The sequence below is a fragment of the Poecile atricapillus genome, chromosome 9, assembly GCF_030490865.1.
Source record: "Poecile atricapillus isolate bPoeAtr1 chromosome 9, bPoeAtr1.hap1, whole genome shotgun sequence".
In the NCBI taxonomy this organism is placed as follows: Eukaryota; Metazoa; Chordata; class Aves; order Passeriformes; family Paridae; genus Poecile; species Poecile atricapillus.
Genome location: NC_081257.1, coordinates 11,753,727 through 11,778,967, shown reverse-complemented (window position 1 = coordinate 11,778,967; position 25,241 = coordinate 11,753,727). Strand labels below are relative to the sequence as shown.

The 25,241-nt window shown below is 39.6% G+C and overlaps 1 protein-coding gene across 8 annotated transcripts; it reads right to left on the bottom strand.

The window, feature by feature from the left end:
- Nucleotides 1-771: 771 nt before the first annotated feature.
- CCDC66 (coiled-coil domain containing 66) lies at nt 772-24,855 on the bottom strand. Of its 8 annotated transcripts, none has more exons than XR_009278232.1 (20): nt 22,452-24,854; nt 21,266-21,330; nt 19,523-19,545; nt 18,277-18,694; nt 17,378-17,513; nt 17,109-17,212; nt 16,059-16,177; nt 14,614-14,790; nt 13,683-13,814; nt 11,668-11,918; nt 11,221-11,305; nt 10,196-10,357; nt 8,594-8,741; nt 8,056-8,178; nt 7,047-7,525; nt 6,239-6,276; nt 5,708-5,991; nt 5,122-5,249; nt 2,440-2,581; nt 772-1,138 (listed from the first exon to the last, which is right to left on the bottom strand). XR_009278232.1 is itself a non-coding variant. In XM_058844569.1 (20 exons), exons 1-20 carry the CDS (start codon nt 22,503-22,505, stop codon nt 1,058-1,060), a joined length of 3,147 nt encoding a protein of 1,048 aa, XP_058700552.1. In that variant the 5' UTR covers nt 22,506-22,638; the 3' UTR covers nt 772-1,057. The 8 variants fall into 8 exon arrangements, 7 of the variants coding, with proteins under 7 accessions (XP_058700552.1, XP_058700551.1, XP_058700550.1 ...); XM_058844569.1 differs by lacking the exon at nt 2,440-2,581 and adding an exon at nt 21,830-21,969 and having other exon boundaries at nt 22,452-22,638; XM_058844568.1 differs by lacking the exon at nt 2,440-2,581 and having other exon boundaries at nt 8,056-8,139; nt 22,452-24,855.
- Between the last annotated feature and the right edge of the window lie 386 nt (nt 24,856-25,241).

Sequence of the window (25,241 nt, the reverse complement as noted above, 5' to 3'; positions counted from 1 at the left end):
AGGGTAAGTACGGTTTTATCTGTTTCTTAATCCTGCCTTTTAAATTTCACATCTGCTGAGTTCCCAACCTCTTCCCCTCAGCGATTCTCTCCTTTTGTTCATCGTGCTCTGCCCCAGGCTTCTGGAAGGCAGCAGCTCCAGTGAGCAGCTCTGCAGTCTCCAGACGCCCCTTGCTGCTGCACTGCTGGCTTTGCTGAGCCTCCTGCCTTCCACTGCTCATCCTCAGCTTGTCCAAAGTCCTGGGTCTGGGGGAATTTGTAATTTGATTTCAGTGCTTTTCTATGGGATGTGCTGTTTAGTGTCAGCGGAATGTTTGAAACTGCATAACTCTTAAATTCACAAAATTAGTTTGGACAGTTATTGGTTAAAAAGGGCAGTTTTAAACAAAAACAAAACCTGCAGACTTTTGCCTAAAGTTGCTTCTTTCCCTCTATAAACAGTGGATTGGTTTATTCAAGTTAAGAACCAGTACCAGATGAGTTTAACACTCGTTACCCTCCCCCCAAACATGGCAAGTAATCTTTTCAGAAAAAAAGAATTCCCTTCTATCAATGTTTTTTACCAGATTGTGTGATGAACTGTGGTCTGAACACCTGGGTGTACTTGAGTTGATATTCCCTGTGTTAGCCTAAAAGGTGGCTGAATATTGAATAATAATATATAATTATATATTATAGTATATATTTATAATTATATATAATTAAATAATTGAAATACAAGCAGTTTTGTATAGATAAAAACACCAACAAAGACGACTGAAGCCGTTCAGAATACATCTAAATCTTTTTATTTATCAAAATTCAGAGTTCTACAAAAACCCATGTAACGGTTTACTTCCATGTTTTTGGTAGTTTATATTAAATGGCCACATGTCTTCAGGTAGCATGAAAACCATTCTAAACAGACAAACCATCATGAGTTTAACATCACCCTGTAGTCTATCAAAATTCTCATAATTTAATTTTCGTAAAAAAGATAGAGGTGGTTCATAATTAATTACAGTAGCAAAGTGCTGTGCATTTCCATATTAAGAATTCAGAACACTCATATACACCTCTCAAAACGGTGGCATGAAGTTCTCTTGAGCTACAATGGGAATCAGAGTGTTCTCCAACTCCTTCTGCTTCTGCAGGAGGCCCTGAAATAAATATAAATGTGAATGTTTTGTCTTCTTCAAACAGCCTGAACTAATGAAATGTCATTGTTTCACAGTTAAAAACAATTTCCTTGTTAAGGGCCAATGGTTTTTAAGTACACAGCTTCAGAAGCAGCAGTACAGCCTCACAGACTCGGGGGCGAGGGCACTTGGACACCACTCACGTGTGACTGGAGTGGAAGCCAGGCCCGTTGCCAGGGATGTGCACACAGAGGGAAACTTTTCCACTGCATGAAAAGGAACTTTCTCATCCTTTAGTGAACAGTCTCTGCATGTGTAGTGAATTCCTGTATGAAGCAGAACCCAAAACCCTGGTGGGCACTGGCACTGATGATTTAGCCTTAACACAAACAATACCCTTCAGAGCAAGGGCAGCAGAGCCACTGGAACTAGAGCAGTGTCAGACATTTCAGGATAAACAGATTAACTGTCAAAGGGTTCAAGGATTGTGCTGTGTCAATGGTTCTTTCAAGTAATGCTAGAGAAAACCTGTCAAAAAAAAAACCTCCTGGAAATGTATCCTTGTCTATCAGGTCATACACGATAGAACTGTGTCAAGTACATGCATAAATTAAAAATAAGTATTTTTACTGTAATTAACAGGATCATATATATTGATACATCTGGCCTCTTGCTTCTCCATCTAATTTAGACTTGTTAGAAATAATTTGGTACCATGGAAGTTTGCTTTTTAAAAAGAAAAGAAAAGCTAATTATTTTTCTCTGAGTTACAAGGCCTTTCTCAAAGATAAGTTACAGGCTGCTGGCACAGCTCAGTACAGACCTAATGCAAGGCAGCAGCTCCTACAGCAATTCAGACACAGATTCCTGGTGGCACCAAAGGAAAGTCAGCAAAGCAGCCTGTAAGACTCCACTTTGGCTCCTTCTAAGGCAGCAGCTGCCCACTTTCAATCACTTGATGAATTGCTTTCTTATTAAACAGGATCTGCTTATTTCTATTAATGGGTCAGTGTTTTCAGTCTCTGTGTCAGTAATTATTATTTTTACTAAGCATTTTTTGCATTTAGAAGCGCATCACAAAACCAAGTTATAAAAGAAAGTGTCCTAAATAAAGCAAGAGCTGAGGACCGAGTAACCCTGAAAGCTGGCAGTTCAGTGTTTGTCACATGGGTTGCACAGGTACTGGAAAGGTGCTGAGCAATGGGAAATGCCTCCCCAGGGAGCTGTGGGGGAGTGTCCCCACCCAGCCATTGTCACCTGCAGCCCTTGGCAGCGCTGCTGCTGCTGCCTCGGGAACAATGGGGTGCTCTGGAAGTACTGACCTGGGGTGAGGGGGGTGTGCTCCTCTTTCTTAAACTTTGGCCCTTCTTTTTCACAAATAATTCACTTTGCTCGGCTTATCCACTGACTTTTGATTTCAGTGAGGAGAGTGAGTCTGTTGCTAGTTCTTATTCCTGCTGTGACCTGAGACATAGGAAGAGATTTGCTGTCTTGTAGCAAATGCAGTGACAGACTCACCCTCCCTCTGCCCTTTCTATTCCCTGGGTCAGCCAGTCCCACTGGGCTCTTACTGCACCAGCCCAGCTGTATTTAACACTGGCTGGGCGTGGAGTTCAAAGAGCAAAGACTGGTCAAAATTATGTGACCATTATGTGAATTCCCCCAGACAGAACAATGGCTAATATGTTGTAAATAAAGATCTAGATGTATGTATGTAGTCAGAAACTATCAATCCACTCTATATACACATATATAAATGTAAAAGACAAACTCCTGCCCTGTTCATACTTTCTCAGTGAAATAACTGATGTAAAACAGGTGTCATCAGGAGCAGTACACAGGACTTAGGTATACAAGATATACTGAAATGGAACAGTTCATGTTCTAAATGCTTTTTGCAGCTGACAAGGTATTTAAAAAGGAACTCCACATGTTTTAAGTTAACTCTCTTACAGAACCAAGATCCACTGAAAGACTAACCTTGCTTTTTAGCCACTGCAAAATTGACTGTAGGTTCATGTGGCTTCTCTAAGCTTGCCAACTTTAATCTGTTTAAATAACCATGGCTTTTGTATTCTCGGCAAGCGCAAGGATTAAATTGTACCTGGAACCCGGCTTTACTCTTCAGCAAAATGCCACTGGCAAGGGAAGTGAAATACAGAACATGGACCTGTCTCAACAAGGTGAACCACTGCAGGCTGTGAACAGCACAAGGACAGAGGGGCTACTGCAAACTGTAGCTGCTTCCCAAGGAGGGACCCAGCCCTATGCTCAGTGATAACCCTAACTGCTTCCCGAACACGGAGCTAGCCCTGGCCAGCTGGAAGTGAAAACTGCCAAAGTACCTGCAGAAAACAGTGAAGATGCAAAATCACAGGTTCTGCTAGAACAGATACGGAACTACAGAGCAATCAGTGAAGTAGGCATAGGTGGCCCATAAGTCTAAAGTGAAGATCTCTGTATCATAAGGGAAGATGTAGTTATTTATGTTAGTTAAATTGGAATGATGTGTTGTATTTGTAAACTGAAGATAAGAAAACCACAAGTTATGGAAGGCCCCAAGCCCCAGATCTGGGACTCCAAGATAAGTAAGTGGCAGGGACTGGTGTCACACCTGTACAAGTGTAAAAGTTGCTGTGGAATGAACAATAGTGGGAAGTGCAGATTGGGGTGCTGGCCCCTGCGTGCTCCTGGCACCAGCAAAGCTGTCTTTACACTGCTGTGGAGTAGATTCCTTTGGATCAGAAGCCAAAATACTTAACAGCTGTAGATATTTAACAAAAATGTTGATGAGCAGCGAGGAAGACCAGATCCAGTGAAACCAGTGTGGAAGCTGTTAGAAACTGGCAGCTTTTCAGTGTTCTTGGGTCACAACTTTTCTTACTGACCTGGGGAAGAGTCATGAGTCTTTTTCTGCACAAGGAATTTACCTACTGCTGAAACACCATGTGTAATGGCAGTGCTTCTGTCTTTCTAAAGCACAACAGGTAATCAACTACTGTTAATTTTGTTGTGCTTCACTGTCAGCTTGTCTTCCCTTTGTTTTGATTATTTACGAAATTTTCCTCTCTCAATGCAGAGAAAACTGCTGCTAGCAGTAAGGTACATTTGGTTTAGACCCATTCAAAAGCAAGGGAAGATACCGGTACATGTTTATTTTCAGTGTTCTTCACAAGGAAAAGGCAAGCTTGAAGTATTTTTTTTGTCTTGCAGTCCTGTCAGGCCATTTAGAAGCATGAAAGAGAAGTGCTCATGTGCTTGTCCAGACCTGTGGGCCACACCTTGCTGCCAATAGATGCAGTATCCAATTCACTCGGGCTTTAATGATAAGATGTCATTACAAGTACCTGACTACAAAGAGAACAATGTACACAAACACACAGAGGCTTTTATCTCAGGAGCTCGTGTGTCTGTGGCATTAAACTAATTTTAATTTTCTTTTCAGAAAACCTGGCTGATTGACAAATTCTGAATTTTCTTTTTACATGCTAACAAGTAGCAGCTGTCTTGGAAGGATTTTTTAAGTGTTCACACCTCCGGCTTGTAAATTACAGTATTCTTCCAAGCCTGACATGAGACCACCCCACCAACCCTTCTGCACCAACCCCAGTGTTCTGTCCTGACCTAGGAACTGCCGAGGGGAAACCTCATTAACAAATTCTAGTGTTGTGTTAAAAGCCTGTTCTTTTGAAACCGATACATTCCCTATAAACAGCCCTAACCATGGAAACCTGGACACCAAACAAAGTCATTTCTCTGCATTTCAAGTTTGCTCAGGCACTTCACTGTTTCATAGCTGATTTAAGAACTAAGGAGTCCACATTCCTTAAGGACTGTCCAAAGGTGGAAGCAACACGTGAAAAACAATATTAGTAAAATGCAACAAAAGTAGAGGACAGAGCTCAAAACATAAATCAAATTATGGAAATCAAATTAATGATGCAATAATTTTTCCTTCAGTATATATATACACATGCACAGTTACCCAATAAATTTTTGCTTACCTGTCGTAATTTTGACAATCCTTTGAGAATTGCTTGTTGTCTCTCTCTGATTGTAACTACATCAGGATTTAGGAGAGGATCTCTAACATGATCTGAGTTAAAAATCTGTTGTGGCATTTGGTAGGAATCTGAAAGCAAACGTATCAAATCAGTTAATACAACTCTTTATTAATTTTCTTCTCATTTTGAAGCAGCAGATTTTGAAAGTTTGTGAAAATCAAGAAATCAGGGGCCGGTTGCTATCAAGATTATAATCTCTATTTTCATGTCAAACAACATTTAGATTCCTAAATACCAGTCTCTGTCTAGTGAAATCTACCTAATGCAAGGAAGTGCAATCATACTTCATGAAAGGTAAACAAACATACAAAGAATTGATAATAGAATTTTTTTGTTGCTTTTCTGATATTTTGAAACTTTGTCGTTTGTTTTTTTTTTAATACTGAGTGTAATTTGGTTGCACAGCCTGTGCATTGCTGTGATTACTGCACAATTCAGTAAAAATCAAATCTGAAATTGGCTAAAATTGCAGCACTCCAGTGCAAGTCACTGTACCGTTTCTCCTCTCCCTGAACCATTTCAGTACCGTGCAGGTGTGGATGCTGGGGGTGCTGTGTGGAGGGCGGGCTCAGCGGTGCCGCTGGATCGAGGCAGTAAACCTCCCGTGTCCGCAGGAAGGGCACGAACTGCGCCGAGGGAGGTCTGGCAGCCTCCGGGCCGGCAGCGGGGGAGCGCCTCTGCCGGGAGCCTGCCGGGCTGTCCTCTCTTGCACCGCGGTGGTTGAACAGCAGGAAATGAGAAGCCTGCATCTGTCTCTGCTGGACCTGGAGTAATCTGTTCCTAACTGCTGGAACAGGTGGTGATTCAGATCTGTACGGAACAACTGAAGTTATAAAAAAGCCCAAACGATACTTCAGTAAATAACAAAGACTCTTTAGAGGACAGGATTTTTGTTCATTAACTTGGCTTTTATACCTGCAATCTGTATGGTCTTGAGTATTTTTAATAGCAGACAATTAGACAAACCTAAATTCTTTTAAAAAATCAGGAAACAAAAGCACGTGCATTTCAGTAATAATGTATTCCTACATTTCATTGATGCAAAGTACTGACGTACCTTTCTTCATTCAAGTGATTCTTATGAAATTTTTCTTCCTAAGAGAAAACCAAAAAAGTCAAAAGTAAAATAAAAATCTCTGTGTTTTTGATTTTTCAGAGCATGTTTGTTCTGAAATTCCAAAAGGACTGTTTGACCTGGGTTGAGTAGAAAGGTATTTATCGAATATTTCCATTTAAGAGACTGGTAGTGCCCATGACATAAATCAACAAATTACAGGAGGATTTGCTCCAATTTTCTGTCTTTTGGCAGCTCTACATACTATCAAAAATATTATGCATATTTTCCTATGTCCTTGGAACACAGGAATATATAAACCTGAAAGGTTCAATCCAAGATATTAAAGGAAAGGTCCAGAGTATTTGAAGGTGTGGGAAAGTGAGGTGTTTATGCATACAGAAAGTGAGCGAGAGAGAGGGCAAAAGAGAAGCCAAGAATATACTTGATAGTATTTTCTTGAAGACTTTTTTCCAGCCACAGGCTCTACTGATACAATGCTTACTGCAAATGGAAAATGACTCCACTAAGAAGGATGCATTTCTGTGGCAACGGAGTACACTCTCAGTAATCCATATTCTTTGCAGAAATAAACATTGTTTTCTTGAGCAGGTACTGCTGTACCTCACTGGTCAGCACAACACAATGACTGGACAAAAAAAGCAAGTCAGTGATGTCACTGTGTCCTATAGGACAAGTGGGAGAATTTCAATGCTCCAGTTACATAACTGAATTCCCACCCAGGTAAAACTGTGAGGAACAAGAGTCTTAAAAACACGTAATTGTTCTCTAAGGGCAGACAGTGACCCACCTTTCTGCCTCTGTGGCCCTTACTCTTCACAGCTGTTTCCTCCCGAGGTGAGAGAGACCTGGCTGAGTGTCCCCCCCTCCTTGTGCTGAGCTGCCCAGGGCTGTTCCTCTCCACCAGCTGCAGCAGCTCCATTTGGCGGCGCACTTTGTTCTCTTCCCTCTGTTTCTGTAGTGGTTTAGGGTACCTTTCTGAGGCTGGAATGTATCTTTTCCCAGGCTTGTTTATGTTCCAGTCAGGTCTTTTGCTGTATTTTTCTGAAGATTTAATGTGTCTTTCTTTTCTTGCATATTGCTCATATAGGTCACTGTAAATATCACCAGTCTCTTTTCCTGGAAGTTTATTTTTATCCATATACTGCATTTCCTTCTGGTATTTTTTGCTGTTAGAGGTTTCTTTATATTCTATGGAAATATCAGGTGATTCACAATGTGCAGTTCTTTCCTCAGCTGACTCAGTGTGTGCTGAAGTATTAAAACAATCTAAAAAAAAAAAGAAGTATCTTAACTCCAAGTCTGAGCTATTCAAATTGGTTGGCTTTTGTATATGTATTTGTATATGTATCAATCTAATGTTACTTATTTTATTTAAAAAATGGCTGCTACAGTTTTATAATGCTTTCTTATTCTTTTTTTTTTTTCTGGGGAAGACAGGACCTGTAGAAGCAAACTCAGTGAGGAAGAAATAAAATACAGAAGACTGGAGGACTGGAGAACCAAATCAAATTACTTAAAAAATTTGGGCCTGTATGGCTTGTGACTCTAAATTGACACTACATTCCAGACTATGGGATTTTTAACTGGTAAATAACAACTATACAGAAATATCATTTATTTTGAAGAATAAATAGCGATAAATAGAGGAATAAAATGGTACACTGTGATACACCAAGATGACAGTGTCTGTGCTAGCTTTATTCCTTGTGAGTAAAGTGATCTGGCTCAGTTTCACAAGCAGGGTCCCCCTGCCTGTCTGGAGGTCCCTCAGAGTAACTCAGGTGTGGGCTCTGTACCTGTCTGCACTGCCGTGTCCTTCCGAGGGGAAGCCTGCTGCTCAGGGGGACTCTCCACACCATCAGGGAAATCCGTACTTTGTGCTGAAATGCCAGAATTACAGTTTTCAAACCCTGTATCACCTGAAAAGTGGTAAAGTTGGTCCATTTAGTAACCTCTGTTCAATTGCTACAGAGTTATCAGGCTGTTGTGGTTTACAGCCCAAAGCAATACTGAGAACTCTGGTCCAAATCCCAATACTCTCCCTTTTCCACTGAACATCTGACAGCACACTGGTCTGAACATTCCTGTGCATTCCTCCCAATATCTCTGCATTTCTTCCTTTATGTAATACAGTATTTGAAACGTACTAAAGCACAATATTCTCCATAGGAGGTAACGATTCTATTTGTTTGAAAGGTAAATAAATTGTAATGCACTTTGGTTTGAGACTCAAATGCAGACAGGGAAACAAAAAACCAAAAAAACCACAAAACCCAGAAACAACTCACTTTCAACCACAAAAGGAACACGCAGGGGTGTGAGATTTATACTTGCCACCACCAGGATTGTTCTGAAGTGCTGAAATGTCATGTGCCTTCTGAGACAAGTCTGGAATGCGCTGTTCTTGTTTGGATCCCTGGGCTAATTCCTGAGCTTTCTCCACTGTCTGATAAAGCTCTTTGGCCTTAAGAGTTACAAGTTCCTTAAAAAAAAAAAAAAAAGTAAATATGTCATTATTTATTTTGAGAATAAAATCAACTGGATTATTTAATCACCTTATAATCCTCAAGGTTTATATGTATTTTTATCTAGGGAAAGTATTTTTTTTTTTCAAAACAAAAACTAGTTGAGTAAGTGTAGTACATAACCTATAATTTCTATGATTTTAAGTTCAGAACCTCTGCTGTACTAATGAAAGATCTTCAGTCTTAGCATTAAAAAGTGAGCATTTAGATCCTTCAAGTTATCTGGATATTTATTTCTCTTATAATAAATGCCTTTTTAGTAGATGCCATCTGATGTCAGCCATCTGTGACTTCCTATAACATATGGTTTAATGAAATGAAAGGAGCCTAAATAAAAGTAATGAACCCCACCTTACCCCTTGCATGGGAATGAGCCAGTAAAAGCTCCCCAGCAAATGTCAGTGGGTTACAGTTCCCTGACTCAGTGGGTTCAAGGTGCAGGAGACTGGGCCAAGGAAAATAGCATTTCCCAACTGTTATCAGGAGCTGATCCCACTCTCTCCTGCATTTGCAGTTGGAAAGAACAACTGGTGTGTCACACGTTTCAAAGGAGCTGAGCAATTACAGAGGAGGATGACTTTCCTCATGTTATACCAGTCTGTTCCAGCATCTGCAGGCAGATGCTACACATTTCCATCCAGGAAATGCAGAGAAATCAGGAATCCACATTTCTGCAGGCTTTGGAGAAGACTGTTTCTGGAATCACCTTGTCTTATGACACCATGGAATCTGCTATTGTTCCAAAGAGGAAGCAAACAGTAATAGCTCTACTGTGCCAAAAGGAAGAACAAGACATCAGACCAAGTGTTTAACCTTCCACAGAGGTTAAAGGAGAGATAGAAATGCAAAATCTGTATTTACCAAAGGTGAAAACGTACCTTTGGTTTAATTTTCATATGAAAGCACTGTGTAAAGCTCAGCAACAGCTATGCAGGGGAAAGATGGAGAGCTTGAATGACTTCTGAAATGCCTTTTCCAGACTACATCCTAAGAAGTCTTTAATTCAGACTGAAAGCACATTCACTCATATGAACTTCATGGTACTGAAGCACCTTAAAAGCATCAAGTTACCAATAACAATAATTGGATCACATACTTTGAGGTATTTTTTAATTTTAAATTTGCATTTTAAAATGGATGTTTCTGCACTATTTAATTTCTGTTTGTGCCAGTTCCTATTGTTTCTCTTCCTGAAAAGACCCTTGTTCAAAAAAGAATCTGGCCTTATTCTTCTATGGTGTTGCATATTTATTAATTAAGAAAGCAGAATTTTGATTTCGAATTACTACATTTTGGATATTTTCATTTTCAAAATGATGAGCAAAAATTTGCAAGTGGAGAACAAGAACTATTTTCCTCAAAGTTCACTGTTATCACAGACTATTTGCACTAAACATAATGCAAACCCCACCTCCTTTTGTTTTTGTTTCAGCATTTCTTCTTCAAATTGTTTCTGCAGTTGTGCTTTTTCTCGTGCCAGGCGCAGTTCTTCCTGTTGTTCTTCCCATTTTCTCTGCTCTTCCTCCAGTTGCTTTTTTTTCCGTTTTTCTTCCACCTGAGCCATTATTGCTTTCTGGCAGGATCAGAAGAAAAGGGCAAAGTAAGAGATGTAACATTTAACATATTCTAAGGTATTTATTAGTGTAGTTTTGTGTATGCGTAGAATTGGATTTGGACAAGTGAAAAAAAAAAAAAACCAAGCCGAAGACTATTTATTTCAAACACTCCTGGTTTTGTGTCTGGAAAACCACCAGCTCAATTGGGCAGTCTGAAATGAAATACTCAGATAGAAAAAAGGAGCTTTTTATGTTTTAGAAAATAATTTTTTTTTTCTTGTAAAGAGCTGGTGGTCTGATTTTCACCTTGTGCACATACAGTAATCCAGGGGTTTGATCCAGCAGAGTAACAGTGTGATCAGAACAGTCTCTACATTTATACTGAGACTCCTTCATACCGTGCTAGAGACACCAGCATGCAGACACATATTGTTAGAGTGCCACAGAGGCTAGGTAAATGTCAGTAAAGTAGATAAAAAACTAAAGGTTCATGGAGTGGGAATCTGTAAATATCAGATTTCTCCTCCTTATAACAGTGGAGACTGAAGGAAAATGCACACAAACCTGCTAGAGCTCTAAAGACTGAACTGTACATTTTTTGAGGCAGGAATTCAGTTACAGAAATCCAATAATCTCATGCAAATATTGAAAGAGAATTGCAGAGTCTGACTGAGGGAAATACTGCCAAACAATGCACGTCATCTAATGCATAAAAGTCAAGTGCCTCCCTGGTTTTTGGTATTAAATCCTTTAATAATAATATATCATTAATATATTATAATAATCAATTTTAATAATAATCCTTGCTTTACTCATGGGACACTACCTTTCATCCTTTCTTATAATTAAAAAAGTGTGAGGCTTTAAAACCAAAGTCTACCTGATGTTCCAACTGCTTCTGCCTCCTCCTGTCCCTTTCCTCAATCTGTGCAGGGTCCAGCAGAGCCGTCATGGAACGGAGGAAACTGAAGAAATGGACATGTCAATGTTTTTAATAATTAGAAAATAATCCTTAATACTTTCTTAATTAGAATCACTTAGATTTCATTTTCATATTGAGGTTATTCTGTTGTGTTAATTATAAATTAATATAGAAATTAATTAATAGATTATGAGATCCTTTTCATTAAGGAACAAAGTAAGGTTATTTGTGGTAAATTTCATTAATAAACAATGCCAACACTTGTGCCTCTCAATAGTGACACAACAGGTATTTTAAAAAAAGCAAAAGCCAAATGAATGTAAACGATTTTCTTTTTTAAATTTCTGAGGAGGTACAAGAAATGAACTAACTGGGAAAATAATTATGCTTACAAAGCTCACTCACCTGACTCTCTGACTTTGTTCCAAAGCACCATTTTTAGCAGCTTTTTCTGCAGTTCCCCTCTGTAAGGGCATGAGGTTGCCTAAAGCAGCAGGTGACAAACGATGAATGAAAGCAGTCGAGTCCTTGGGGTCAGGTGACAGGGAAAGACTTTCAGGCTTTCTGTGCATTCCATTTAAGGGTTGTTGTGCATTAGCACTTAAGTGGTTCTTAAAAGAATCAAAATGCATTTCCCATCTGTCATGCTCTTCAGCCTAAATAGGTATCAAGCAACAACAACAACAACAACAAAGTAAAAGCATTCAGTTATACTTTTCTATAAAGTGTGGTTAATAAAACACAATACACATTTTGTACACCAGGAACATTTGAAAAGCTACAATGCAGACAGCAGTTAATGCCTTAAGTGAGAAGACAAGTGTCTCAGTTACTTAAAATGCAAGTCAGATCACAGATTATAATGCTGATCCATACCTGGTCAGCACAAACATACTGCTACTACATTTTCATGAAAAAAAGGAACAGGTGCCTGCAGCCCTCCTTCCACAGCACACCTACCCAATTAACAACAAGGCAGCTAATGAAGAAACCTTTCCTAGCCCCTTCACATTAAAAAACTCAGTTTACAAAGGAAGCCTGATCCCTTCAGCAAGTTGGGAAAAGACAAGACTTGGTGTTGTGTGTAGGTCTGTAACCAGGCCTGGCAGCAAGGCTGTCTTTGTGGGGTAAAAAAAGGTAAGGCTATTTTCTTCAATACTTTCTGGAGAAGTGCTGGCTTTTTAACTGTTTTAAAGTTTCATGAGTGGTATGCGTACTAAAAAAATATTTCCAGGAACAGGATTTTAGCATCACTGTGACACATTGTACTTAAATTTTTATTTTGTCTCTCTAGTTAGGTTTGACTTGACTTTGCCTTGGGGAAACGAATTTCCTTTAGTTTTTTATGTAGCATCACTCCAAGAAGATGGGCTAAACATACCAACAGACTGAGAGTAGCCCAAAGACACCCAGAAAGATAAAAGGCCATCAACAGAACATCAACAAAACATCAGTGGCCTGATCTACCCTCAGACGCTGTATGAAAATCTATTTAGCTTCGGAGGCCAGGAGCTTCAGATCCAATGGTGTTAGCGTTCAGGAACACATAATCACAGAATGATTATATGTAGGTGCTTTTATTAAAGAGCTCTGGGTGTCAGGGGTACACACACCCAAATCTGACCCGACCTGGTTTCGAGCTGAACCTATTTTATACTCTATTATTATACAACTTACATATTAATTATTAAACTTACATTGTTCTATTGTATATATTGATTTCATCCAAGCATGGATTTCTAGTGATCCCCCTCAAACCCCTAACATAGTTTCTCATGACTCTTTAAACAATAATTATATCTAATCACATCTAACAATGATATCATTTATCATATACTGACTACACAGGTGCAGTTTCACATGATCTAGCAAGCACAAGACCTAACATTTTCCCAGGGCCTACCAAGCTTAACTTTCTAACTCCCCAAACTTCCTATGATTTTAAAATCTTTTATTATCAATAGGAAACTGAGTAATGAGGGTTGCTCAACTCTGGACCAATGAACTTTAAAACAGTGCATCTCTATTGAGTTTTGACTGTATAAAGTTTGGGGGGAAATAATGCAAAAGTGTGTGTGTTTGGAATATTTTCCTTGGCACATCCTGGCCAGAAAATAAAGTAATGCCTGATTCTCTATCACTTTAAATACAGTGCTAGAGGACTTTATTTTCTCCCCCATTTTCAGTGATGCTACCACTATCTCCATCCCTGCAGTAAGCACTTTAACACACCAGACACTGAAATACTCAACAGCCACTGGCTCAATGTTCACTCATGTGCATCCTTATGGTGAAAACCTGGACATACTACAGAAAACTCCATCTTTGCTGCCACTTCACTAATTACATTTTTTATTTCTTAAAAAAAATAAAGAGAAAGACTTCTCTTATTTCAGAATGTCCCTCTAAACCACAGATACCTTTGATAAATTAAGTTTTTCTTCTATTTTTTGCAATTTAGCTTCTTCCTTCTGCTTGTCCAACTCTTCAAGCCACTTCTTCTGTTGCTCATGTTTCAAAGCACTAAAAGGTTGCTCCTGTGGCACAGCTTCCTGAAATAAGATAACTGCTAGTTTTTTTACAAAAAAATAAGTATCTTGTCTAGCCACATAAAAAAGACCTGACAGAAAGCTCTGACTTTGGTTGGTGAGCAAAACTGGGCCTTTCTTTCACACAATGAAAGGATGTAAGTTTGTAACTGTAGCAAGTGTCAGACTGCCAATAGAATGATGAATTCTGAGTATTACTCTAACTTGACCCATCCGTCTCTCACTCCAGAAAACTGAACTTATTTGTATCATGAGTAGAAATCCCTTTTTCTTCCTATGGTTCACTGCTCAGTCTGTGTTCCACGTAGATTCAGCACCACAATCTAATTAGCAGTGATCTGTCTCAAATTAAGGAGCTACCATCTCCATTCTTCTGTTTCTGCTTCTTAACAGATCTCTGTATTATTTAACAAGCTCCAGTGGCACTGGAACTTCCAATGCCGCTTGACAAAAAGCTCTCTTCAATCACTGCCTACCAGCACAACTTAAGACTTTCTTCTTGAACCTTCTGCCATCAATATCTTTTATTTTATATAGGTTTCCACTTCTCCATTTCTTCAACACATACTTAAAAACTGATTAATACTGCATGTCACATCCCTAGTACTGCTCTTCACATCAGCCTTGAAGGAAATGCTGTCTTCAAAGCATTGATATTTTGGTAAACATTCATTCATTCAAAGTTATTTATACACAACAAAAAGGTCTAAGGAATTCTTCTAGTTTAAAAGAACTTATTGAGACAAACATTTGTTGTTCATAAATAAGTAAAAAAACTCCTGCATGCAATTTAAGACCTTACCCTGAAAGCCAATGCTGTACAACTACCAGCTGGCAAGTCAGAAGAAGTGAAATCAGAAGACTGCCCAGCTGGAGCTCTTGGAACATTCAGTGCAACTCCATCAACCTCTGTGGCTAAAGCAGCTGTACAGGCAGAGCTTTCCTCAGTGCCATGAACTGAGTCAGCTGGAAACACTGTCTGCAAATAAAGGGACCATTCTAAGACTTATGTTATAAACAACTATGTAGCTACAATTTATTTAATTGTCAAATTGCAATTGTTTGCAAATAATTTTTCTAAGTTTTAAAGTGCTTTTTGAGTACGGTAAAATTTGGAATCGCTTGTGAGCACTGTGAAAGGGGAAGTAAGGCTTTCACGAGATGTAAGCAGGCTCGTGAAAGATGTATTTTAAGATATTAATATTACAAAATGTATGTCCAAGATAGCTTAAACAGAGAGCAGAAGACCATGAAAGGAAATGTACCAAGCTTGAAGTGGCATCAGAAGACCACCCTAGACTGCTGATGTCAGCAACTACTGAATTATGCAAACGCTGTGGAAATCTGAAGCAAGATTGTAGTCAACGAGCTCAAAATAAATCTGCAAAATCATTTGAGGAAGTAATACAACTAACAGTATAAAAGCCTGCAGACTGAGGAACTGGGTGTGCCACTGGCTCTGCCATGCACCCAGCACTCTAACTTTTGATTTATGCTTTGTCCCTTATCATTTATTAAAACTCTGAAAAGTTAAGAGTGGGCTTTGTTTATCACACTTATTTAGTTCACCTGCTTTGTTAACAAAATTATACTTCTAGAAGCTGCTGTTCATTAAAATATCAGCTCAAATTTGTAACTAAGCATCTTTTATCCACTATTTATCAATTATGTAGATTAAAACAAATTGTCATGGGACAGAGTCAAAACTTTTTTAGGAATGCTGCGTGTGCCACAAGAAAGTGCAATTTGCTTTTGCTGTAAGAAATGATAGCAGATACAACCCTAACTTCTGTTTAACAGCAATAAATTTCACTGGAGAAGTCTCTTTTGAGTATAATGTATTTATCTAACACAGTGTTTTCAGAATAGCAGCTTTTTAAAAAGCTAGAAGTTATATTGGCTATGCTTATTATGTAAGCAATCAAATATATGTGAGAGCTCATGAACAATGTATATAATTATATAGCCAGGAATTACAGTTGAGATTATTCCCCCAAACAGAGTAAGAAAAGATTTATACTTTTTAGTCAGGAATCCAAATGGAGGGACAAAAATGGGTTGTTCCTGCTGTAAAGATCTTAAGCTGAGAAGTTACAAACTAGAGCAACAAGTGTGGACCAGGGAGCTGCAGCAATTCATGCCCTGATAGGGCTTAAAGCACCACCAATACTGGATTCTAGAAGATTTGTACAGAAAATAAAATCAGTGCTGTGGAAACTGTGCTCTTGTATTTATTGACAGCCTTACCTGGTCTGGGTCAGGTGGTTCCACTTTATGGGTTTTATTACTGCCAAGTTTTGTCCAGAAACAACCCACCTCTCCCTCCAAAGTTTCTTTCAGTTTCTTCTTCAATGCTACCTGTTCATCTTAAACAAACAAAATCAAACTCTAGTAAGAGTTCCTATTGCATTTAAAAAAAATAAAAAGACAGCAATGCATGTCTCCCCTGTCACTTGGACTCTGAAATGGACATGAGAGCTGTCACTAATCAGTCTGACCAACCAGTCATGACCTTGTTCTTAAGAGCAAAGTGAGGATGCCCAGGGATGCAGAGGTAACTTGGGAGTCTCTGAGAAGTCTAAAAAACACTGGAGTAACAATTTCCCAGGGAAAACTAACAAATAACCAAGTATATGAACTCTCTCCATTTTGTTACACCAGTCTTGAACTACTTTAATATTATTAAAACCAATGGAGCTATAATGTAAGCTACTGACAATGCAGAATAAAACCTTGAAACCAAATTGTCTAAATCCAAGTTCAAAACAAAACACAGCACTCCTCCATGTGAATAATAAAAAGCTTGATTTGTCAGAGAGATTCTACTGTATTAAACAGTTTTGGTTTAATATCATCACCTTGACTGGTGATGGGGCTGGACTGCAAACTGTCTCAAGTTCAAATTGCAATTTCACACACTCAGTCATGCTTGCAGATTGGGATGTGCTGTTCCCATTAAAAAACAAATTACTTTTTTAAATGATAATGGCTGTCAACTACTGTTAGAATGTGACAAAACTGCTGGCAAGTAGTGCCTAAAATACAAAGCATAACAATACATTTATATGAGATAATACTTAATTGGCAAATAAGGGTTTCTTGCAAGAATTTATAATCTTTGCATAAACTTCTGAAATTCAAGAATCTTAATCTTGTCTTGGAGACTTATTTACTTTTCAATTTGTAGCAACTGTACTGATACAAGTAAATTTAAAAGGGCATAAGGATTATCAAGTTTCTAGGCATCCTGAGTGTAATAAAAACTGATCAAAAATGTATTTTATACATCATAAATACCTAATTCCTTCTTCCATTGGGTCTTTTTAAATTCCAATAAGGCTTTCTCCCCTTCTCTTTCACCCAAAGTACTAAACAAGTCAGCAGGTTTCCATAAATCCTTTCTAGAAAAAAGGAGGGGGAAGATTTTTATCTAGAAAGCTGATCTGTTAAATTTTAGAGGTAACTTTTTAATTAGCATTTATGAACAATATTAAAGTTATTAAGATCATTTGACACAAACTTTTATTGGAGACAATTTTTGTACACAGTTACACAAATGTACCTACATCACTTTCTGTCCTGGCTGAAGATGTGCTTCTTGTTTCCTGCCTGAATCAGAGTTTGCTTCATCTGGAACTGGGGACACTTCACAGTCTTTTTGGAGTGATGCTATAACATTTTCCTCTGATGCCTCATTAGTAGCTGTGGTAGAACATAAATATATATAAATGTATATATAACCACTAAACCAGCCCTGCTTATATAGTTAAGGCATAAAAGTTACACCTTCACAGGGTATTTTTAAAATGCTAGACTCAGTAAGCACTTATTCTGGGCTAAGGGCTCAGAGTTTGGGACTCTAATTAATTGCAGGATGTCTTATTCTTTGTGCAAAAGCTGACGCCTTCACAGATCCACCAAGGGGAGGAAGGATGCAATAAAGGAAGATAAGCAACAGTTCTTACACTTAAGAGTAGAAGAACTGGGGAGGGAAAAAGAAAAATACTATTTAGCACTAATAGTCCAGTTAGGCAAAATGACACATTCATCTTTGGCCATAGGAAAATGGCAGAACTGCTCTTGAGACACAGAGGATGGCATGAACTCTTCACAAGCCAGAAGGGCCCTTCTCTTTGGGCTGTGGGTACAGTGCAGTTCTACGTTTCACTCCCCAGTGTAATAGGGTTCTTAATTTGCATGGAATAGTGACAACGTTTCTTGCTGGCATGCTCTTCAGAATATTGGAAATGTATTAAACAACCTTTTTCACTGTTCTAATTCTGAAATGCTTGGTTCCTCACAGTAACAATGTCATGTCCATAATGGCAAAGGGTACTTTGTCTGAGACCATCCAATGTAAGTGTAACATCTCTACAATGTGCAAATAAATTATGAACTCAAAGTTAAGTTTTCACATTTTGCTCAGTTTCCATGAAACAAATGCATCCAATGGCTGGTATCTTACCCACTTCCTCTTGCTTTTCATTATGAGTCTCAGAGATGCTTCTTCCTTCTTTAACAATCATCAAAATCTGTTGAAGCTGTGCTTGTGTTAAACACACCAAACTTTTTAAGTCTTCAGCTGATACATGTGGGGCTTGAGGTTTGTGTTTAGTTTTTTTCACAATACTAGGATCCTCTGAATCAGGATATCTGTTTGTCTTATCTCTTTGGAAGATCAAAGAGTAACCTTTACTTGTGGCTTCATGTGAGGAGTGTTTATCAACTTGCAGTTTTTCAGCTTTTGTCATTGATAAGCTTGATTCACTCCTTGGTTTTCTTAAATTTTCCTGCTTGATACAAGCATTTTGTGTTGGCTTCAAGATAAGCCCAGTGTGCTTTATTCTCAATGCCTGTTTAGGTGCTCTGGCTTTATTACCCATCTGTTAAAGTAAAAAGATTTCACCATCTATTAAATAAGGGGGGGAAAAAAAAAGTATCTGTAAAAAATGAAAACAAGATTCAAGAAACAAGGAAAATAAGTGTAATTTTTATTTTCTGTTCCATATGTAGAAACTCTGTATCAGCTAATGAAACATCTTAATGAGTACCAGGAATACTCTGGAAGAGGACACAGCACCTGAATTTGAGTACTTCAAAATGAAGTACGAAAAACAACTTTAGGAATGACATTTAAAGGAATTAACAAGTATTAATTCTGCTTTACTTTGGTGTTTCTGAAGCCTTGCACCTGATAGGTACATGTTTTCACCATGCAGCACTATTTCAACCTTGATTTTTCTGAATTAAAGATTTCTCCTTTCCAAGGTCCTTGGTGCAAACTTGCATTATTTCCTGCGTATTGGAACCTTTTTCTGCATTTTCTCCTTCCCAAACCCACCACAAGTTTACTCAGAGACAACGTGTATGACCAAACTTGAAATTAAACACACTTCAGAGCTCTGTTTTACCAGAATTTCTTTAAGGACTCTGAAAGTTCTGATTTAGGTGATTCCCTCTGCTGCTCTAAGTTGGCCAAGAAAACTAAAGCATTTTGAAAAGGCAAAAATAGTCACAAAACTTTTAATTCATCCTTTTGAACAGCTATTATAAATCTGAGAAATAACAGAATATCTCAAGTTAGAAGGGACTCATAAGCACATCTTTCTCTTTCATAAATATAATTGATTACAAGTATTTAAACAGTTCAATTTCTCAAATTTTCCATTAACAAATAATGAATTTGTGTGTTCTAAGGATTTTACACTTACCTTCATAGCAGGCTTTGATTTATCTTTTGGGAAACAAACACAAACATATGAAAGAAGTATTTAATAACAACTTCCTGAAAAACAATCTCAAGAAATTAGTGAAACTGTAGAGTTAATTTTAAAAATCAGTTAATTACAGAAATTATAGAAATTAGTAAAAATTATATTAATCTGATTTGTATAAACCAGATTATTTATTTCAGTATGCACACTTCAAAAGTATGTTGAAAAAAAATTAGACATATTTCAGTAACTATTTCATGTAAAAAAAACCTGTATGGTTTTATATACATCTAATCAAATTATTGTGCCAGTCTGACCCTCCCTTCACTGCTATTCAATGTTTCTCAGAGAGCCCTGTGGTAATGCCTTCTTTGGTTCCATGTTCTTGTTTGTCTCCATTACTCCCACACCTGTGTCCTGAATTACTCTTCAGTCTTCTAACTCACATCCTTAGAGGTGTAGTAATCTCAAAAATAGTAAGTACCATGTTAAATATAATACTTATGAATAAAGAATGTTCTAATATTAACAGAGGGAATGTGGTACTCAGGAAATCCTGCACACATGGCTATTTTTTTTGATTTTTTTTCTGTGTAAAAGAGAAAAGCTACCTCCAGTAGCAGCCTGCAAAATGTATACTGACTAACAGAATATATCTGCTTGCTTAAATGAACTGTAAAACCAAAAATAATGCTAGTGGAAAAAAGATATTTTAAAGAAAGAATGGAAAGCTGAAGAGACATCAAAAGATCACCTCAGACCACCTGCCCAACAGATCTTCAAAAACCACAACTGCTGATTATGAAGAAAGGCAAGTAGAAAATAAGTGAAAATTTGAGGAAGTGACATGCCTAGAATGGTATTAGAGACTACTGTTGGAGACCTGAATTTGTGCATTGCTTGGGGCGGAGACCCCTGCGCACTCAGCGCTGTCATTGCTCACCCTCTTATTGAACAAATTAATAAACTGGCTATATTGCTTGATGGATTGGCAGATCTGGCTGTTCATTTATAAGAAAAACACCACATAATGTCTAATTAGGCAGCTGTCTGGTAAATGCAGAAAACAAAATATAACTTAAATGGCATTTAATGGAGAATTTCTGTATCCTGACTATGTAGAACACTTTAGGAAAAGCAGACTCGTGCAGAAATGTATGCCTGACAAATCACAAAAAAAGAATTTATTGCAGATACATATGACTGACAAATCATAGAAACAGAGTTTATTAACACTTAATTACCAACATAGTTTTTTCCATTATATCTCAGATGGTAGTAGTGAGATTTGGCCTAAATAAACTGCTTATTGAAAATTAAAAACGTTAATCAGAAATACCAAAGCTACTTTAAAAATGTGATTGCAATGATGTCATGGTGTGTAAATTAAGCAGTTATTAAGCCTCTTTTATCCTGGCAAGTAATGTGCTATAAAGTTACAGAAAATATCAAATTATGCCAGCTGATACACAATAGCACTTAACTTTTTGTTTTAATGATAATCTAAGCAGTGGAGACTATTTGCAAGCTGTTTCCTGGTGCACAGACTATTCAGAATTCATTATCAACCTACTGTTCAGAATTGAGCTGGTGAGAGGAAGGACTTGTAAATAACAATGCAAGAACATTCCTCCTAATCTGAAAAATATTTCAGGAAAGATGGCCTTTATGTCTCTTGGATAGTAGGTTTAACTTCAAGAAGCTTTAAAGATTACTTGAGATAAATAATTAAGAAAATACCAGAAGAAGCTAAAATTAGCCTAGGCTTTCCATCCAGCACTTCAGTTTCAAGCTTCAGTCCATCACTGTAAAACGAGAGAGAGAGGGAAATCTGAAATATTAAGTAACCTGATAACGGTAAGATTTTTACATTAATAACAAGAACAATTGAGTACAATTGTATTGTACTGTACACAGTATTTACTGTTGTTCCAGATGGTCCTTCACATCCCAAACTGTTTTGAGAAGTTACTTAAAACAAAGAAATTAACGTGTTTTGAAGAGGGTAGTTTTATTGATACTGGAAAAAAAATGGATTGGCATGTTGCAAAAAACCATTAAAGGTAGCATTCAGTATCGTTATACAGAGCAATACTCCTCAAGAATTTAATAATCCAACAATATAAACTGGGCGCCACACAAATCTCTATCCAAATCTCCCAGAACACCAGCGCCGATCACAAAGCAGAGCTGTATTCTGGAAACAGCCTTTGGTTGCGCTTCCACTCACAATTCACCTTTGCAAGTGGAACAAGCGCTGTTACAAGCGTTTACGAGAGGAGAAAAACGTGGCGGTGTAAGTACCCAGCTCTGTCTTTCTTCGTGCGCTGGGACAATCCGACACGACGGTAAGCGCTCCAAAGTAACACTTCATCTTCACACTTCGTTATAAAAACGTTAACAAGGAAAAAATCCAGCGCAGTTCGAGCTCGCACGCAACTTTTCTAAGGGGCACCTTAGAAGGGGCACTTCAATAAGCGGAGCCGCCGCCCGGCCCGGCTCCGTCCCGCTTTGTGCCGCAGCCGCCGGGGACCGCGGAGGGTGCGCGCTGCCCTCGCTCCGCCGGAACGCGCTGTCCCGGGCATCCCGCCCCTCCACCGCTCCCCAGAGCCCGTCCCGAGGCCCTCCCACGGGAAGGGCTACTAGTCCCCGGCTCTGTCCCGCAGATCACTCCCTCTCCCTCGGCTGTGCGGCACTGCGCGCCCTGGCGCGGGACCGACGCGTTCCGCGGGGCCGGGCCCGCCCCTCCCCGAAGAGCCGCGTCCCACTGCCCGCCCTTATCCCAGGTCCCCGGCGCCGCCCGCCCTTACCCCAGGTCCCCGGCGCCGCCCGGCCTTACCCCAGGTCCCCGGCGCCGCCCGGCCTTACCCCAGGTCCCCGGTGCCGCCCGCCCTTACCCCAGGTCCCCGGTGCCGCCCGCCCTTACCCCAGGTCCATGGCGCTGCCCGGCGGCCGCGGATCCCCGCGGATCCCCCCGCATCGCCCTCCCTCAGCTCCGCGCCCCGCTGAAGGAGCCGCGCGCCGATTGGCTGCCCGCGGGGGGCTTCCACCAATGAGCACCCGCAGCACTGCGGGGCGGCGCGGCCGGGAGCGCCGGGGATAAGGCCCCGCACACCCCCCGGGCCCGGAGCGCTGGGATGGGGCCCCGCACGCCCCCCGGGCCGGAGTACCCGGGGATGGCATCTCGCAGCCCCGCCGAGGCTGCCAAACAATTGCTGGGCGATTATCCCCGGGCTTGAGAGCTGCGGAGTAAGTGGGGGCCAGGACGGCGCTCTCGGCACTGCGGAGTCCGGAGAGAAGAGAGCGCAATGAAGCTGAGCAGGGAGCGCCGGGGCAGCGGAGCACGGCGGAGCCGAGACACGGCCCGGGCCCGGGGCCGGGCGGCAGCGAAGGGCAGAGAGCTGCCGAGCGAAGCGGTGGAGCCGTGCCCCGCTAGGAGCTGTCCCGTCGCTCTGGCTGCCGTGGCCCGGCCCGGCCCGGTTTCTGCATCACGCTGCGGCCCTTGGCCATCGCCGCTGGGCTGCTGGCTTCCCACACCGCGCTGCAGGCGCTGCTGCGTGCTCCGGGATGGTTTGTGATGCTCCAGAAGTGCGTTTTAGGAGCTGGAGACTGAGCACTGCTGTTGTGGGTATACACCTTCTGGAATAATGGGACTCGTAAACCTGTAAATTAAACGAATCTACGTTTCGCAAAGGAGGATTTAGTTGTATTAAAGAGTATAGTCAGAGTCAATAAAATGCTTCAGAGCCCGTTATTTTACTATTCAAGATGGCATTTAGGCTTATGCCTAAGGCCAAATGCTTACTGAATTCCGTTGTTTCAAAGGAGGTTAAGACCTCAAGATCTGTCTGGAATAGTGCTGCTTCTAGATGTGGTTAATTTTATCTTGCCAAAGGTACCGTAGATAAAGGGGCAGATCCTCTGGTGTGTTCTCCAGCTGACGGTAAGAGAAGTGCTGCCCTTGTGAGATTGCACAGGAAATGAAGCAGTAATTGAGCAGCAGGCAGTTGAGGTGGAGTTTATTGTGTGCACAAAATCTCTGAACTTTTGTGCTTGTATTTCTGTAAAATTATCACTCATCAGACAAAATTATTAATTTTTCCCTCCAAATATTGCTTTGCAGCTTATTGTTTGGTACTTATCTATACATCACCTAAGAAGTCTTTGAAACTTTCATTTAAGGACTAGAACAAGGGAAGAAAACAACAGAAAGCCTGGAGTTTTTCTTAGTAGTGCACTGCTTATGAAGTCCTGTGAAGCACAGAACATACTAGATAAAAGCAGTGAGATTTCCCCCCCTGCTTCACAATGGATTCCCTAAATTAATAGATTTCCATTATACCTGCAGAATTTTAAATAGTATAGCCAACCACACCTGGCTTCTGCTTTTTGTAAGAAACAGCAGGTGGCAATATTTCAATTTCAAGCATCTTTTCAAAACTTTGTCATAGAGAAAATCAAAAGGACTGTAAAACAAGTTTCATGGTCCATTTAGATTTCTTTTTATATTTTGTAAATTATTAGTGTTTTGCTAGGCAAGTGATATGTTCTTTCAAAAAGCTGATAGTAGCTGATTGGTGGTTTCAGAACTTGGGTAAAAAACAGCTGTGTTCTTTGTAGACAAATCAAGACTACCTGCAAAACTTGTACTACACATATGGAACTGGATCTTTCAAAACTGGCAACTCTTTCAGGCATTTGGTAAAACACTACACAAAGAAAATTTTTGGCAAATAAGGAGATAGTAAATTTTGTAAAAGGACTTCCTACATGGTAAAAAGTATTAATTCCATTACTGCACACTTGGCTTTTTGTTACCATGAAGGCCAGGTAACCTTTTTTGCTTCCAGACTGCCTTGGGAATGTCATGTGTCATTCCTGCATTAAGAGTCAAAAGTCTAAAAATATCCCAAGTCCTTTAACAGAGCTGCAATTTCACAAGGAGTGCCTATGGAATGTTTACATATCGGAGAAGGACTGCATCAAAGTGTGCATTTATCAAAGATGGAAAGAAGAATACTCTGTGCCTCAGCAGGCCAGTTACCTGTCTTGCACTGAGGGGACATTGTGCTCTAATGCAGACAGCACAAATTTTAAGGCAGTCTATAAATTGACACATTTTCTTCTATGGGCATGGAAATCTTACCTACAAGCTGTAATTTAAAATGTTTTCTGAAAACCAACAAAGGAGTCTTTGAAGATAAATCCTGTTCTGATATACATTTAAAAAATGCTTCTGCTTTTTCACCCTTAAATATTTGTTACTCGTTGGAACCTTTCAAATTTAAGACAACTGTTTTATTTAAAACTTCTAACATAGGGTGCATCAGGGAGTAAAACTCCAGCCTTAAGCTGGTTTTATCTTCCTTGTATCTTTTCACAAGACATGAAATTAATTTCCTCCAACTGACATATTTTTGTAATATGTGGCTGCAGAATCTACATATTATCACTTGGCATTTTAGTATTTTGGACTGGATTCTTTAGCCACACATTCCAAACTATGGATAATATATCTGTTCATGACAGTAAGTCTGATTGCATGGACTAACTACCTTCTAACTTGTCATGCTTCCATATTATAATTACCTTTAATGGTTTTATTTACTGATTCTTTGTGGAATTTCATGTGGCTATTAGAATCCAACATAATGGACAGCATAGGAGTTGAAATGAAGAAATCTAAAGACCGTTTCCTTTACTGCTTGTCCAGAAA

Excerpts from the sequence above, each read along its gene's own strand:
- CCDC66 (XM_058844567.1), bottom strand. The coding sequence starts at position 22,708 with ATGCCATCCCCGGGTACTCCGGCCCGGGGGGCGTGCGGGGCCCCATCC. Across the intron at positions 21,331-22,451 it reads GGCAGCGCCATGGACCTGGG|TGATGGACTGAAGCTTGAAA; the intron begins GTAAGGGCGGGC and ends CTCGTTTTACAG. Across the intron at positions 14,791-16,058 it reads AACCACCTGACCCAGACCAG|ACAGTGTTTCCAGCTGACTC; the intron begins GTAAGGCTGTCA and ends CTTTATTTGCAG.